Source organism: Sminthopsis crassicaudata, chromosome 4 (genome assembly GCF_048593235.1).
Source record: "Sminthopsis crassicaudata isolate SCR6 chromosome 4, ASM4859323v1, whole genome shotgun sequence".
NCBI classification, from domain to species: Eukaryota; Metazoa; Chordata; class Mammalia; order Dasyuromorphia; family Dasyuridae; genus Sminthopsis; species Sminthopsis crassicaudata.
The window spans coordinates 449,032,547-449,050,347 of record NC_133620.1 but is presented as its reverse complement, the minus strand read 5'-3'; the positions used below and the strand labels follow the sequence as shown (position 1 = coordinate 449,050,347).

Genomic DNA, 17,801 nt, shown 5'->3' with positions numbered 1-17,801 from the left:
AAAGACTAAGTTATTGATGAATGGCCAATCTGCCATTGGAGGTTCTAAATCAGTGAAGGTTTTAAGTCAGTTTCTTACATTGATGAAATTAGAAGTCCAACTAGAGAGAAAAAAAAGCCCTGAGGATAGGGCTGAGAAAAAGATTTAAAATACAGTGGAACCCTTTTGTAGTACTGATGTTGAGCAAAAGAAACACTTTTGAGCAATGGCTTTTTCTTAAATCTTTTTATTGTCAAGTGGGACAATGGTTTGACCTAAGAGCTTCCCATATCCAGATGTGAAGAATGTGGGTCTACTTATTTACCACCCTTTCCAGGCTCCATCTGTCCATACTCCTTTGGGATGGACTTCAGAGATCACTGAACAAATGTTCTGACCCTAAAGAGGACATAAGGGGGCACCTTGTTGCCTAGAATCTTTGGGTCACTGCGAGGCTCCATTCTTTCTTCTGGTTGCCCAAATTGCCCAATTTGTTTATTTAGAACTATGATATCCAGTTACTCCTTCCTACTTTTGTTGATTTGCTTGAACTTGACATGTCCCTCTACTTAATAATATTTGCTAATCCATCTGTATGAGCGAATTCACTGCCCTGGCTTCCCCTGGCCTTCTCCTGTTGTTCATTTCCTAGTCTAATATCATGTATTGATGAACTGGAATCATGCAGTTTGGTATGCTCGATAGTGCTAATGAAAAAGAACAAAACGTTCAGCATTCATTTTTTCCCATGGAAGTTAACATCTCTGTCACTTGTAGAAGCAGAACAGAGTGATGAACAACTTCATCATGAGATCTCCCAGGTAAGTGAGGGGATGCAGTGCTGGGATTTGTGTGTGATTGTGGGGAGGGTCAGTGGTCCTGTCTTCCTTACTTTGCTCTTCTATTCCCAATTTTTCCCTACTAGTTCTTCATTGTGATAGCTGACTTTAATATGTGATAATGATAAATCTATATTTGACTGAGTCTTTAAGCACTTCATCATCCCCTCTTAGAAGTATGAACCTAAGGTTTCTACCACATTTCAAAGCTGGTTTTTTTACTCTTCACTCCGTTAGCCTCATTGCATTAGGGTTTAGAGCTGTTGCTATTTACATTTTTGTTTTAATTTAAAAGATTATTAATGTGTTCCTTTTTCTCCTAGGCAAATGTTATCTGCATAGTCTATGCTGTAAACAACAAGCATTCTATTGATAAGGTATGTGTATATGAAGTGTTTGGTGAACACTGGACTGTGACCTGGATTTGATTAAATAGTACTTTTACCCATAAACCCTAAATTAGGATGTTAGAAGCCTATTGATGGAATTCCTCTCTTCTATTCCATGCATTCTTTTACTAAAAAAAAGGAAAGCTGAGCGATACTATAGGCTATGTGTTATCCTTGGCAGTGTACTGCATTATTTAATAGGTTTCTAGACAGGAGCCACATTTTCATGGGTTTAGCTTCCATAGAGCCACTTGCTTATTTCAGTGTTTCTGCCACCTTGTGATCTGGCCAGTGTCCATTTTGCCACTCGTTGCCTCCCTGAGAGCTTAGGTGTGTGAGCTGCCAGCTGTCCTGCTAGGTGCTCTTCCTTGGCAACTCCAGGTGTCACAGTGAGAAAACATCTTGGACTTGAAATCAAGAAGATCTGAGTTTGAATCCTGTTTCAGATACTCACAAGCTATGTGATTCTGAGCAAGTTACTTAACCTTGGTTTGCCTCAGTTTTCTCATCTATAAAATGGGATTAATTAAAAACATCCACATCATAAGATTATTGTGACAATATTAATTGAAATGATAGATGTTGAAGCCATACATAAAAATTAGCTATTATGATTGTTCCTCATTTTTACCCTTATTGAACTGGCATTTATGAAGCTGTAGATATGCTTTCCTGTTTCTCTAGTCAGGTGCTTATACCATCATGGAGATAATATTTGGGAAGTGCCCTGCCAACCTTAGTGCCTGATAGCAAGATGAAAAGTCATTATAATTTTCCCCATTGCATTTCACCATCCTGAATAATTTAAACTTTTGTTTTAGGTAACGAGCCGGTGGATTCCTCTCATCAATGAACGGACAGACAAAGACAGCAGGTAATTATTGAAAGGAAAACAGGAAGTAGCGATTGACTGCTAGAATGATTAGAACCTCCTATGCAAAAATCTGGGGTAGAGTCATTAAGCTTGGGGCTTCTGGGCATATCTCATGCCACAAGCCCTTCTGGCTGGCATATGATCAATATAGACACAGTGTTCTCAGCACGAATGCCATGATCTTTTCTGCTTGTGGCTGTATGTGTGTGTGCTATGAATGAGGGGCATTCTGCTGCATGGTCACCAAATGTTCCTGAATAAAGGCTTCTGGTTATGTTACATTTTTTATGGAAATCAGCTTGTCTTTATCATTGGGGTGGGGATTACATTGGGGATAATGGAATACTAAGGCTTGTACCCAGATTTTTGCCTAAGCAGGATACTAATTGTGCATTCATAGAGACAAAAGAGCTTATAAGTGGTTGAGGGCCTTCCTTGGCATTAGAGAGACCCAAGTGTGAGTCCTTTCTCTGGTATACACAAGTCCCTTAACTCTCTATGAATGTCCTGGGCAGCTATATTGATTGGCGGTGATGTAGTTTCCATATCAGTAGTTCCCTATACCAATGAATTCACCACCCTAGATGAAAATATCTTGAGTTTTAACTTAAAATTGACTCAGGATAACTTCATGGTAGGGCTATTTTGGTGAGCTAAAATAATACTTTCTGAGCCTCTTAAGTCTTTTCAAGGATTAATGCTCATGTAAATGAGTAAGCAATAATTTGTAGAACCCCTTCCACATACATAATATGTAGTAGGTGCCCATTACATATTTAATTTCAGGGTTGGTTATTAGGGCTATAAAAATTAGAAGTATAGTTCTACAAGGAGCTTATACTATAATTGGAAGGGCAAAGCATCTGAACTTGAAACAAGGAACTATCATTTGTCTTATTTCCACTAACCGAGTATATCCCAAGCTCTGTCTTCTTTTTTGATGATTTCTTGGTGAACATAGATTCAGATGCTCTCTCTATGCTAATGACTTTAAGATGTATAACCTTCATTTCTCTTCTGAAGTACATTCCTTCATCATTAATACCAGTTGGATGTTTCCATAAACATATCAAACTCAGCATTCCCAAAAGAGAACTCTTTATCTTTTTCCCAAACCCACCTTCTTCTGAGCTTTCCTGTAATTGTTGAGAGAATTCCCTTTCTTCCAGTCACCCAACATCAACATCATCTTTGATATCCCATATATCCAGATAGTTACCAAATATTCCTATTCCACAACATTTTTTGTATCTATTCAGCTTCTCTACTCACACAGCCTCCTCCCTAGTTCAGATGCTTATCACCTTTCATGTCTCCTATATTGACATCCTATTTCAAGCCCCTCTCTGCTCCAAAGCATTCTCCACAGAGCTACCCCAGTGATTTTCCTAAAGTTCAGATCTAATCCTATCAAATCCTTTTCTGCCTTCCACTTCTATGGCTTCCCATTGTCTCTTAGAGTCAAATACAAACTTCTTGGACTTTAAATCTCTGCACAGTCTAACCCCTTCCATCCATTACAGACTTGTATATTACTCTCCTTTTTGCGCTCCGTGATCCAGCCATAATGGCTTACTAACTGTTCTTTGAATAAGAGACTTGATCTCCCTTTTATATAAATAGTACCTTTAATGTGAATTGTTTCCAATCTCCTTATCTTCTAGTTTACTCCTTCCTAAAATCACCTTGCAATCATTTTAAATATATGTATATATGCATATGTATTTGTGTATGTATATACATACACATACACAATATACATGTATTGTCATCCCTATTAGAATGAGAACTCCTTGAGAACAGAGCCTGTGTCACTTTTTTCTTTGTATACATAATACTTAACATAGTGTTTGCCATGTAGTATTCTTTATGTTCCTGCTGGGCAGTCTGGACCCCTATGGACTATTCAAAATATACACAAAAAATAAAGTAAATAAGATTACAAAAAAAGCTGATTATATTAAAAGACAGTTATCAAAATATTTTTCTTGTTCAAATTCAACTCCTCCCTCTTCAAAAAATGTATTCATAATCATCTTGGAGGTGTTTGGATGCTAGATTAAGAACTCCTGGCTTACTACTTGCTTATTGATTGATTAAACTGAATAAGTGAATGAATGACTGAAAAAGCATGTATTGAGTACTTTTTACACTCTAAGCCCTGTGCTGGGCATACAAAGGTAAAAGTATCAATAATCCCTGTCCTTAAGGAGTTTACATTCTGAAAGAGGGAAATAGCTCCTATAAGATAGTCAGAGAGGAATCTCTCATTTTGGAACATTACAAGTATGTTAAATGGAATCATCAAGACAATTTACAGTAAAGTGGTAATGAATACTGTGAGAGCTAGGGAAGGATGAAGGCACTTACAAGGACTTTCTAGTTATTCTGGTACCTTCTTCTTTTCACCAATTAAAAGCAGCATTTAAGTGCCATGGAGACCTCCTTCCCTGTTCCCATTCTCAGCAAGCACCTCAGATAAAGCAGAGAAGTGTCCTGTGCCTGGATGCAGAGGCTTTGCCCCTTACTTATTCCCTCACTTCCCAGGCTGGGTCCTTGCTGGACCAGCAGTAACTCTCTGCTTCTTTCCAGCTGAGATGACTTCCTTGAAATTTGACCCTTTGTTTCTTTAGACTTATAGTTCCTACCTGACCTGTGCTGCTTAGCTAGACAAACTTCTGATTCTCTCTTCTTCCAGTCAGCACTCTTAGTGCTGCCTAGGTCTTGTTTGAAGCATCCTGGAACCTTTCTTTAGGCCCCAACCAGGAATCCATGAACCTGTCTAACTAGTGTGTATTTTTATGAGAATTTACCACTCTGAGGGGTCAAATGTGTGTTCTTCTGTGTGCTAGTACTTGCTTCTGTGCTTGTGACCTCAGTCTTGTTATGTTGACTGTACTGTTATGGAAATGGTTTGGGACAAGCTGCATTTAATTCCTTCTTGCTTCTCCCAAACTCCCAACTTCCTTGACCATCCAAAAAGTTGAATGGGCCTTATCCTAAACCTTTGTACAGGAGCTGCTTTGAATAGGATTCCTCCAGATTAAGTGGACTTTCTTTCTTGTACCTTTGGGAGGGAGGCATCTCCTGCCCACCTGGACAGGTCCAACACATTCGGTCAGAGGAAGCATTCTGTGATCAATGCACTTTGGAGTTCTATAGTGCCAAGTAGATTGAAAATACTAAGCTTTTGGGCAAGGGATTCAGCTTTGCCAGAAAAACGAACCTACCTAAATAGCTGTATCACTGAAGTTACAGGCCTTTATTATCTATTAACTGTATGTATCTTGACTCTGGGTGATGACTGGAGCAGAACTATAAAGAGCAGTTCTTCTGAAGGCATTCCTATTTTGGATGCAGTGGGAGGACTAATAGAGCCGCAGCAGAAGAGGAATCTTAGAAACTAAGTGAGAGAACAGTGTACTAAGCCCTTTATTTTTCCTTTAGTCAGGTAGGTCATTGGAATCTTGTTTAGGCCCCCAATGTGTCTTGTTTTACTTACCTTCCTTTTGATGAAAAGGATTGGGAGGAGGGGGAAGGAAGAGAGAATTAATATATTTACACCTATATACTCTGATCATGATTTCATTGCTCATTTTTGTGGGGTCTAAGGAAATCCTAGGGCCTTCCCCCTTGACACTGAAGAGAAGGAAAGTGCGTATATTCTCACCCATTCCTTAATCACTATTTGCCAGTCCTCATATGTAGAGCTTCTAGTCCAGCTCTCAACACCAGCCTTCTTGCCCAGGGGTTCTTTCCTTTGACCATTTAAATTACTTGACTGCTATGGAGAAAGAACTGATGTGAGCTTGGAACCTTAAAGCATTATGGAAATGTCACCACTTGTTAATACTATTATTAGGTGTGTTGTTGAAAGTTTGAGGCATCTGTTAATAGTAATTATAGTCTTAAACTTACATTTATATAGCATTTAAGATCTATAAAGTACTTCTGTTGCTACAAATAACCTTGTGAGGTAAATGGCATTAGTATTATTATTATTCCCATTTTACAATTAAAAAGCTGAGTTCAGAGAGACATAGTCATACTGATAATACTAGAACCAGAATTTGTCTCCAGGTCTTATGATTCCAAGTTGCTTGTTCTTTCCATTACACCATGCTGTGCCTCTTCTGTTAGGCACAGAATACTATCGTGGACCAATTGAAACCTGGAATGCCTCTGTGCTGTGATATACTGCAAACCCTAGCTGGCCAGGTAGGCTCGTGTTTTTGCTTGATTTAACTTTGTGGTGATCTGCCAGTCAAGCATTCAAAATAACAAAGTGAACACTATATCTCAGAGCAGGGAGCAACATTCCTAGGGACCTAACAATTTTACTCTCCTTACTTTTTTTTTTTTTTTTTTGGTGTTTTTCTTTTGGTACAAACCTTAAAACCGGGCCTAACTGTTGCTGATGGACCTTCAGGGACAGAACAGGCCAACTTCTCACTTTTCCATGGATTATTATTTATAGTAAAGAAAGGATGTATATTTTCCTCAGGTTATTTCCTCCCTTTACAACTGGGAATTTGGGTTCATGGAAGATGCTGAAGATTTATGCAAGATCATAGTATCCATTGACGTCCAGCCTGGCAAGAAATTCTTTTTGATTAGCAGTACCTGTAAAGGGTGCTGTAACCATGGACAAGTTCCCCAGAGGTTTTGGGAGAACCTGTCTCTGAAATTCATGCCCACTGTGTGGGCAGCCTTAATCTCTTGGTGGTCAGGTTATTAGCAAGGATGTCTCCTTTTATTCCCTCCCTGTACCATGGCCTCCGAAGTGCCACAGTACCAGTGAGATGAGGCTTCTTTTTCAGTGGATTTTGAGATCTTTATTACTAGGGCTCGCAACTCACCTCCTTTTTGGAGCACTCTGTTGCTGGGTTAGTTAGGCTTTCCTGGGCCCTATTTAGCTACTCGCTGTTATCTGTAAGTTGATGCCAAACTGAGCCAAGTGTCCAGACAATTTCTCAGGAAGTGATGGTGTCAGGAGTATAGATTTAGAGGATGGAGGGATCTGGGAGGCTGAGTCTGGCTCCTTTTATACAGATGAAGAAACCAAGGCTCAGAGAGATTAAGGAATTTAGGGATCCTGTAGCTAGTAAGTGTTTAAACCCAGGTCTTCCTGGTTCTAAGTACAGCTTTTTAATTTGATCTAGGACAATCTCTTCTATCTTAGTTGTGGTTTTTAATCATCATTTGGGATGGAAGCCCATGCATAATCCTTGGTAGATTGAGAGGCTCACAAGTGGTCACCATCAAATGGGATTATCCTTTGGGGAGAGGGCTGGACAAGGTTTGCCAACTGTTTGAGCACCTTTGAATTGATTGCCTCTCTAAAATTTAACTACCACAGAAAGCTATTTTCCCTATTAAAGCTATATTCACTATTAAAAAGATTTCCCACTGTGCCTTCAGTCTTGTTGCACAATATACTCAAAATTCCTTTGGTATTCTGTTTTCTTCTTCAAACCCTGCCTGAGCAAGTACTTGGCTGAGTAGCCAGGCTGAGTCTTTAAGACTTCCTTGGCTAAGTCTGCAAGAACTTGTATCCTCTGCTATAATTCCTGTCTTACATTGGGGTTATCCCCTCAAGACAGCCAAGTTGTTGTTGACTTTTTGTTTCTCCATGGATCATAGCACACCAGGCCCTTCTGTCCTCCACTATCTCCCAAAGTCTGTCCAGGTTTATGTATGTTGCTTCCATGACTCCATCTTATCAATCTCATCCTTTGCTGACTCCAAGTCAAACATGTAGACATTTTTTTCATTGGTGACTTCCTCTCTGTGTTCATCAGCATCCTTGTATCCTCTAGTGACTGCTTTTAAAACATCCCAAAACAGTGAAAGCCTCTGGGGACCATTTTCCATAAGGAATATAAGCAAAGACATGATCCCTAGAAACCTTATTTACCAGAGTCGGACCTTTGGCAATCATAAATCTTCACGTGGTAGATCCCAGACTTCCCAAAACACTGACTTCCTTTAGAATATTACAAGTTGCTTCCTGTATGTGTCAAAATCATGCCCTTTCATTGTAGCAGGAGAGAGCTTTTCTAGCAATAACTGCCTTCTATTATGGTTTCCAGTTTTTTAGCTCTACGTGCTTGCCTGCTTCCCAAAACTAGGGTGTTCTTCTGTCTTTCTTCCAGTGATGACATTAGATCAAATAGAATTGCAGTTCTACAAATTAGAACAGATGGGGAATCTCCTCCATATCTTTTGCATAGAGATGTAGGGTTGCCATTTGAAAAAAGTCCAGCTTTTCAACATAGGTAAACTAAGGTCTTAAAGAAGGGGAAGGCTATACATAATGACTTCTATATGTAAATGGAAAGAACAACCACCAGTCAAAAATCAATGTTGAGAAATTACAAAGAACAAATCTGACACCAAAAAAGACATCTACTTCTCCTTCTTTCCAGAGGGTGTGGAATATTGAATATTAATATCAAGATTTTTTTCAAAGTGTTCATCAGTTTTGCTGAATTTATTTCTCCATTTTCTTTTTTAAAGAATGATTTGTTGTAAGGGATGGTTCTTTGGTTATGGGAAGGAGAAAACATACATGGGAAATTAGGTGGTATAACAAAAAATATATCAGTTAAAAAAATCTATTTTGGTATAAAACCAAGGTTGCCCTTGTTAGGAGGTAAAGTAACGTAAGAACATTCTTGTGATATTGGACCCGCTGGCCTTGCAGTAGAGGCTGAGTTTGCCCAATAATTGTATGTACTCTTTCTGCATATAGTTAAGGTCTATGGGCTTGGGGCCAGCATGACCAGCAGCTAATATAAAATAGGATATGTTATAACATTTGCTCTGATTTCAGACATTAGCCACCCCTGCTTGCTTGTACTTCCCTTACTTATGTTATGACTCCTTACACTCTGGGTGCCACCTTTCTAGAATTATGGCACTTAAAAATTCTGTGATACCCATAAGCCCAGAAATATGGGGCCTACTTCCCTGCATTAGCTGTTATCATAGGCCCCACTCCTCCTGATCAGTTCTGACCTGTTCCCTTCCATATTTTGTTGTAATGTAACTATGGGCAAGACCTCCATGCAGGCACACAAAGATTGGACAACTTGAAGGATGGGAAAAATGCATACGCAGTAAGCAATGAGAGTGTTCTGTTTTAAATAAAGAGAGCATCAGAGGTGGGAACAGTGGAGAGTGAGTGTTGGGGGACGAAGTAGGTGGGATGCTGTACTGACCTGGTGGAAGGGGAATGCATTAGCTAGGGAAGAATCTTTTCCAGCTAGAATAAATTGTGAAGCAGATTAAAAAAGGAATAAATTCTTTATTGCCTATAACTATGTCTTGTGTATTCTAGGCTGCCTTTGATATTGGTTGGGAACAAATCGGATCTAGTGGAATATAGCAGTATGGAAACCATTCTTCCTATCATGAACCAGTACACAGAGATAGAGACCTGTGTGGAGGTAGGCAGGTGTGCATGCATGCATGATGCTCTTTTGGGTCTGCAGAGTCTCAGTAGTACTCAGTTATTTGGTGAGAAACATAAGAATCAGTGATGAAGCCATTTGGGAAGAATGAGGGACTTGCCCCTGGGTTCTGAGCTCTGTTACATTCTGATTTTTGTCTTTGAATATTTATCAAATAAACTAAATGTTTTTTCCAAGGAAACTGACATACTGAATGAGATTTAACTTGTTAATTTTTTTTATTAATCACATTTGTTGAAGTGTTAATATTTAAACTATCTCTTAGTGTTCAGCAAAAAACTTGAAGAACATATCAGAGCTATTTTATTATGCACAGAAAGCTGTTCTTCACCCTACAGGACCCTTGTACTGTCCAGAAGAAAAAGAGGTACTTTTAAATTTTTCTTCTTATCTTTTTGTGGAAGTGGGAGGCAAAGTTTATGTAGTAATTTTTGCTATGGGCTTTAAGAAGCTTTTTGTGGAATTTAAAAATAAAAGTTCTGAATTGCTGTTAAGTTCTTATTTAATAGCTGAATTTTTTCAGAAACTTTTCTGCTTAGATAGCTTAAAGACAGACTATTTTACTTCAAGTTTTTTTTTTGTTTTGTTTTTGTTTTTGTTTTTGTTTTGTTTTGTTTTTTTTGCTTAAGTATCTTTAGAATAAAAATATATAGCAAATAAAATACAAGTCTTAGTTGGTGGTCTTGTTTTGGTAAAACAGAATTTCCGGATTGAAAACTAATTGGCTGGTCCATTTTGAGTAGAATTTGACTTGTTCATAATGTAATATAATTAGATGCTCCTTTATATTTATATTAAAAGAACAAATGATTTTTAAATACCATCAGCTTGGTAGAATTGATCATGTTGCTGAAACCTATGAGCTTTTTGAGGGTACCTTTATCACATTTAGTTATTTCCAAGATTTGAGTTTCATACTCAAGAAGTTTTAGATCCTTAGAAAAATTTGGATTCTTGATTTTTCTTGTGTAATAAGAGACCTGTATGGAGCTGTATACATATATCGTATTAAAAATATATATACTTTAAACATGTTTAACATGTATGAGACTGCCTGCCATCTAGGGGAGGGGGTGGAAGAAGGGAAGGGAAAAGTTGGAACAGAAGTGACTGCAAGGGACAATGTTGAAAAATTACCCAGGCATATGTTCTGTCAATAAAAAGCTATAATAAAAAAGAAAGAAAGAAAGAAAAAAAATTGGATTGACCATCTACTTAATGCTTACAAGTCTTTGATTGTGGGGTACATGTAAACTAGTAATCAGGCTAGAGAGATATCACAGGGACTTTTCTATTTAATTTCTTTTTTTCTTTTTCATTTAAAATGAACAATAATACCGTTAAGCAACCTAACTGAAGTTGTATTACCAAGAACTATTGTAGATAGTGAATATAAGCTTAAGCTTTTAAAAATAAAATTTTAAATTATAATTTGTTATCCCTCTAACATTTTACTATTATATCGGTCACTTAACCCAACTTTGATCATATTCCCAGATTTGGTTTAAAATGTATCTTTTTAACTTCTTCCAAATCCTGAACACTGAGGATTTCAACTCTGAAATCTTTTGCAAGATTAGTGTTAGCTTAACACTAATGATTCCTTACTTTTCTCTGCCTTGGAATACATGGGGTCTTCAGGAGGACAGTGTGAGGGCTTGCTGAGCCCTTTTCAGGGCTGCTCATCCACTTGAGCTCTCATCTCTTTAACTGCTCTATGCTCCAGTCTGTCAGCTAAGACAGCCAGTCTTTATGCACCAGGAGAGGGCTGAGAGTATTAACAGTTACCTGTCAGTAAGTTAGGAGGATGCCTACCCCAGGGCAGAGGGCAGATGGGAGCAATTTGTTCCAATGGCCATGAAGGCGGCAAAAGCTGTCACTGGGTATGGCGTGGGGGGGGGGGGGAAGAGGTTAGAGCTTAGTCAGACATCAAAGATGTCAAGGTCATCCACTGCCTCCCAGACCACACTGCTGGTCTGGACTTCTGTCTTACCACTGGACTTCAGAGACTCTGGAAGTGAGGGAGGGAGACTGATGACTTTATGCAATTCTGCCTCACTTAAATCCAATTCACACAATTTACACACAAGCCAAGATATCACTTCTTTGAAATGAAGGATACCAGCAACAGGAACTTTTCTCTGTCTGATAAACCACACCTGTCCTTAGTTTGCCTTTTTAGTTTCTTTGCCAATCCTTTTTCTTTAAAAAGAAAAATTATGAAAGAAGAGACAGTACAGATAGCCTTTTTTAATCTTTCTCCATTAATAATAATGTAAAATAGCTTCTTTCATCATGTATTTGCCAGCTGTTTGCTCTCTTAAAAAGTTTGCACTTTTAAATGGAAATTTTGTAAAAGAAAGCAGCCTCTAAATGTTTCATGGAGAGTTAGCTGTAACAGAATGGTTAGATTACATCTAGCTGGGAGCTCCAACAAATAGCACAGGCTTTATTTACTACTTCTTTACAAGAGAGGAAGCTACCAAAGAGGGTGCAGAGAGGAGTCACTAAGAAGAGACAGTGATGGAATAAGTAAAAAAGAATCAAACCAATTTAAAGCCTAAACTTTTACTGGATATTTTAGACAGAAAATTAAGGTTTTTAAAAAGGAGATTATAAGTTATTTCAAGGGCAGCTAGGTGGTGCAGTGGATTCCTGAGTTCAAATCTGGCCTGAGACATTTGACACCTCCTAGCTGTGTGACTCTGGGCAAGTCACTTAACCCTAATTGCCTCAGGGGAAAAAAAAAAGTTATTTAATCATCATCATCCAAAAAGTTATATTCATAATTTAAAATTCAGATCTTTGAGCATTTCTAGACTGTATATATATATATACCCCCCCCCCCCCGAGTCTGGGGTTAAGTGACTTGCCCAGGGTCACACAGCTAGGAAGTGTTAAGTGTCTGAGACCAGATTTGAACTCAGGTCCTCCTGAATTCAGGGCTGGTGCTCTATCCACTGCGCCACCTAGCTGCCCCCCCTTTTTTTTTTTAGTACAAAATATATTAATGGAACCCTTTTTTTCATATAAAATGTGAACTTCTTTCTTAGAAGAAATGTTCAGATTACCGATAATCTGATTAATTAAAAAAAAAAAAAAAAGCTGGATTTAGAATCAGGTTACACACAGTTCATGTCCTGTCTCTGTCATGTCATGCTGAGAACAGTCATAGGACTCCACATGCATTCTCCTAGACCTTAGCTTCTTTTTTTCTAGGATGAGTGATTTGAACTATGTGGTCTGTTTCTTGCTTCCTCTGAATCCTATATCCAAGTCAATATTTTTAGCATTGTTTCATTTTAGAAGGCTCAATTATAGTATGTTAAAAGAGGAAGCTAGTATTTACATATCACATTCAGTTAATGGGTTGAGAGGAGTCTGATGTTTTTTAACTTTTATTGAGAAACGTATGATTGATTGTTTTTTCCATTTTTCAGTAATGTATTTTAAAAGCATTTTGCTATGGGAAAGGACACCACATGCACAAAATGAAAGACTGACTTTAGTCATAACTATGTGTCTTATAGTAGCGAGTGATATTTTTAAGAAATACCAAGACCCTCTGGAAGACTCTGAATTTATAGACTTAGGCTGTCATGTAGACAGAAAAGGAGCAAAGAAACAGATCCTCTTAGACTCATCTTCATGTTGTTTTTAAATGTGAAGATTACTTTTATAGAACCAGTATCTTCTTTTATTGCTTTATTTGCTTCATATATTTCTGAAGCACTGTTTTAACAGATTGTGCTTTGTTAGACCCAAGTGCCCAGGCACAAAAGGAAATTGTTGTAGATTCTAACACTAGAGTCTCAGTTTTTTTGTTTTTTTTTTTTTTCTTTTCTCATTCTAAAATCCCCTTTCCTACTTCATTGAACTTTCTACTGAAGACCACTTTTTTTTTTTTTAAAGAGACAGCCTATGTTCAATATCCTTTCTTGCCCCTCTCTTTTATTCCAGTTACCTAATAGGGTAGCATGATCAAAACTCTGATTTGAGTGATCCATTTGCCAGCATTCTCTATCCCTATGTTTATTCTAAGGTAGCATAGCTACCTTAGTAAAGAGACTACTCATGGCATCTGATTCCTTTCTTCCACTCTTGCTTATCCTATGTCCTGGGCAACCCCTTCATCATGTTCTTCCTTCCCTCCACTTTGCTATTAAAAATGGCTCTCGAAGTTCTTTGTTACATATCTGCATTTATTTTATTCTTTGATCTAAATTAGATATATATTGATAAAATATATTTTTATAGGTGTTCATTTAAGGCTGCTGGCCCTCTGCTTAACTGGCCTAGGGAGCTTCCTGAGTGGAAACGCCTTCCAACAAAGCAGATGGCATTTTATCCACAACTTAGCCTAATCAAAAAGCTGCTAAAGATGTGTGGCAGAACATGAACTCAGGTCTTATTGATTCTGCCATTAGCTCCCTTTCCATCCTATAATGATGTTAGTTCTTCTGTGTCTTTTCAATATCAACAAATTTAGGCCTGAGAGGGATCCCTGAAGTCATCTAAGTCCAAGCTTCTTTTTTTTAGTGTTGAAGAACCAGCTCCCATTTATTAGGTCTTAACTATATGCCAGAAATTGTGTCAAGTGCTGGGGAGATAAATGACTTATCCAGGGTCAAATAGATAGTAAATATCAAAGAGACAGGATTTGCATTCTGGGCCATTGACTTCAGTTTTGGCATGTTTTCCTTTTTTTCTTCATTTTTTCTTATTCTTTTCACTGTTCCAGATTTACCCAGAAAAAATTATAGAAATGCCATTTAAAGCTTCTACAGAATGTTACAGAATCCCAAAAAATAATCAGTTCTTATCTCAGCATAGTTAACAATGACTGTGGAAGTGGTTCACATTTGGGCAAGGTTTTGCCAGCCATTTTAGTAGGCTTATTTTTTCCATAGAGCTTGTCATAAGAACTGATTATTGGATATTATTATTAGAACTGATGATTACATAAAACTTTTTTATTTGGCTTATAGGTCTAATGGTTGGACTTTTCATAAGCCTTTTGAAGAAAACTTTCAAATAACTTGTGAAAAGTTTGAAGAATTCATGGTCTCTAGAGAGTCCTGATTTTTTTTTTATGCCCTTGAATCCTGGGTAGTTTTTTTTTAATAGCTTTTTATATACAATATATATATATATATATATATATATATATATATATATATATATATATATATATATATATATATATATATATATATATATATGCATGGATAATTTTTCAACATTGACCCTTGCAAAAACTTCTGTTTCAGCTTTTCCCCTCCTTCCCTTCACACCTTCCCCTAGATGGCAGGTAGTTTTCTTGAAAAATAAAGAGACTTCTCTTCCAAATATTGGCTCAAATAGGATCGGTAGCATTCCTATATCTAATGGATTATCATACGAAAGAGAGCTTATATTTTTAGCAGAACTAAGAGCTTGTGTAAAAGGTTCAGGAGTTCAAATCTCAGTTCAATATAAGGAAACACTTCTTAACTGAGCTTAACTTGTCAGTTCCATTTGGCATTATGTGTTAACTTTGATGAGGTAATAAGATGGAATAATATGGAAAAAATAAGTGAATATCTGAAACAACAGGGGAGTACCAACATGTTTAAAAAAAAAACCCAGTTGGGTAGCTAATATGGAAATATGTTTTACATTACTACACAAGTATAACCTGTATCAAAGGGCTTGTCTTTATAATAAAAGGGGAGGGGAGATGGAGGAAAGAATTTGGAACTCAGGATTTAAAAATAGATTTTAAAAATTGTTTTTACAGTAATTGGGGAAAAAATGAAATATTAAATAATTTTAAAAGAAAAAGGAAAAAAAAGTCAGTTGGGAAACCTATAGCATAAACTGATAGATGAAAAACAGCCTTCACTTTTCTATTTTCTTTTGTAGATGAAACCAGCTTGTATAAAGGCCCTGACACGGATCTTTAAGATATCTGACCAGGACAATGATGGTACACTCAATGATGCTGAGCTCAACTTCTTTCAGGTAGACAGAAGCCTGTACATCTAGTTCTGGGAGGGTGGTCTTTTCTTTGTAAATACTTCCTGGCATTGAAGTGCACTGTTACAGGGATGTAGAGGGCTTCTTTCTGCTCCATCTGCTGCCCTTAGAGGGCTTTTTCTTAAGATTTGGGTGGAGGAGTGTCGTGACTTTGTTCACAATTCGAGGAATAAATTGGAGTGAAACAGAGGATCCTGAATGATTCTTCAGGGTCTGCACACAGAGTCACAGGCCTTGGGGCCTGTTGTGGCTTGGAGTCTTTGCTTCCTGAGCTGGGGCTAGTGCCAAAATAATACATTTCTGGCTCCTTTGGGTCACTGGGACACCGTAATTTTTTAGTTTGCTTGCTTTAATTTAAATTTTAAATTTAATTTAACCTTACTATGTTGATTTTAGATTGCTTTGTAGATTAATATTGTATGGCTATTGTCTGATTTCATGCTGATTACTTTTCATTATTTTATGTTGTTTGTTAGAGAATTTGTTTTAACACTCCATTAGCTCCTCAAGCACTGGAAGATGTTAAGAATGTAGTCAGGAAAAATCTAAGTGATGGAGTGGCTGACAGCGGACTGACCCTAAAAGGTGGGTGGGTATTTTTTTTGTCTTGAGGTTATTATTTGCTAAATTGAAAGAAACTAAAGTTCCCTATAGCATTCCTTTTGTAAGTCTTAGACTTGGCATTGTTTATTAAAACATTTGAAATTTGTTTCTGGTATTCAAAATTCCTACTAGGGAAAGTCTGTGATAGCAGGAGATCTAGGGAGTGGTGTCTTGGTCAAAAGGATTGGAAGTCATCAGGTTGCAAAGATTAAGCCATCAGGCCACTCTGCTAACATCCCAGCCTCGTGGCCAAAACATTGATAAAATCTGTTGGGGACCCATCCCCTTTGGTGGAGGGATTTATGTGTCACACCCTCTCCCAATGTTCATATAGTGTCTCCGATAGTTGTTTGATCATGGCATATGTTCTTAGGGATGCTCAGGTCCACCTGAGAGAGACTAATATGGTCCTGTTCAAAGAGCTTCCTTCAGAAGCAGCCTTTAAATAGAAATTATTTTTAGTGAAGATTTTCTGTCTACTAGTCATATTTACCAAGTACAGAATGTTCCCTGTTTGTCAGAGCAGCATACATTAGAGAGATGCAGTAGAAATGAGGCATCTAAAAGTGAAACCCAGAATTTTCCATTATAGAAAGATGAGGAAAAAAAGATGGATGAAGCCGATTTTTTCCTTTCCTATCACTTCTGTGAATGTCAGAGATTCTGGAGTTTGATTTAGATTTGTCCTCTTTGATGCAGTTTTTGAGTCTTTTCATCTACTATTTTTTCTTTTAGAACAGACTATAAGTATGAAGTAAACATTCTGAACTCCAGCCTGATCTTTATTTGGATTACAAATAGTTTGGGAGAAAATTTTATTTTTTAAAAAATATTATTTGGTCATAGACATGGCTGTTGCCTAATTAGCTCTTTGTTATCCAGCTTTCTATTTGGCTGCATGTGGCTCATCTCTTTGTGAGTCTTAAATGATTTATTTCTCAAGAAAAGTTAGCTGTCATTTTGAGCCAGTCTTGTTTCATTAGATAGTGTGACATAGTCATTTAGTAACAATGGCATATAATAACATTTGGAAACCTTTTTACTCAAAAGATTCACATATTAATTTGCTTTATTTTAGGTTTCCTTTTTCTACATACACTTTTTATCCAGAGAGGGAGACATGAAACTACTTGGACAGTACTTCGTAGATTTGGTTATGATGATGATCTGGAGCTCACAACTGAATATTTATTTCCTTTGTACGTATCTCTAGATTCCTACTTCAATTCATTCTTCAATGACTTTTAAAAAAGTTTCTTTAAGCATAATTGCCAACTGTTTTCTTCAAAGCTTATTATGAAATTGTTTAATTTTCTATCTGATAACTAATTCTGCATCTGATCAGAAATACCTTGCTTAAATTTCTTGTTCTTAATGGATTGCCAATGCTAAAATAGTAACAAAAATATCCTTCATAAAAGGAAGGGTGGGCAAGAAGGTAAGAATGGGATGGGAATAAGGGTAAGGGAATGGAAATCACCTAGGGAGAAAAAGAGACAATAGGTGGATAACTTAAGTACTATATTGATGTTCTTAAGAAATTTTTTTTTGTCCTTGAAAAAATAAAAGAACTAGAGAATGGATTTTCTATAGAGAATTTAAAGAAAGACATTAAATGAGAATC

At 37.2% G+C, this 17,801-nt stretch overlaps 1 protein-coding gene across 5 annotated transcripts in view; it reads left to right on the top strand.

Moving 5' to 3' along the window:
* The window catches only part of RHOT1 (ras homolog family member T1), a 66,280-nt gene that overhangs the window by 21,740 nt on the left and 26,739 nt on the right, over window positions 1-17,801 (top strand). For 4 of the 5 annotated variants that reach the window (XM_074263623.1, XM_074263620.1, XM_074263621.1 and 1 more), the window contains exons 4-11: window positions 757-800; window positions 1,142-1,195; window positions 2,029-2,081; window positions 9,424-9,532; window positions 9,822-9,923; window positions 15,461-15,559; window positions 16,051-16,159; window positions 17,256-17,376. In XM_074263623.1, coding sequence (XP_074119724.1) covers window positions 757-800; window positions 1,142-1,195; window positions 2,029-2,081; window positions 9,424-9,532; window positions 9,822-9,923; window positions 15,461-15,559; window positions 16,051-16,159; window positions 17,256-17,376 — 691 coding nt within the window. Of the gene's footprint in view, window positions 1-631; window positions 801-1,141; window positions 1,196-2,028; window positions 2,082-9,423; window positions 9,533-9,821; window positions 9,924-15,460; window positions 15,560-16,050; window positions 16,160-17,255; window positions 17,377-17,801 lie in introns of all 5 variants that reach the window. The other variant, XM_074263622.1, reaches the window with a different exon arrangement.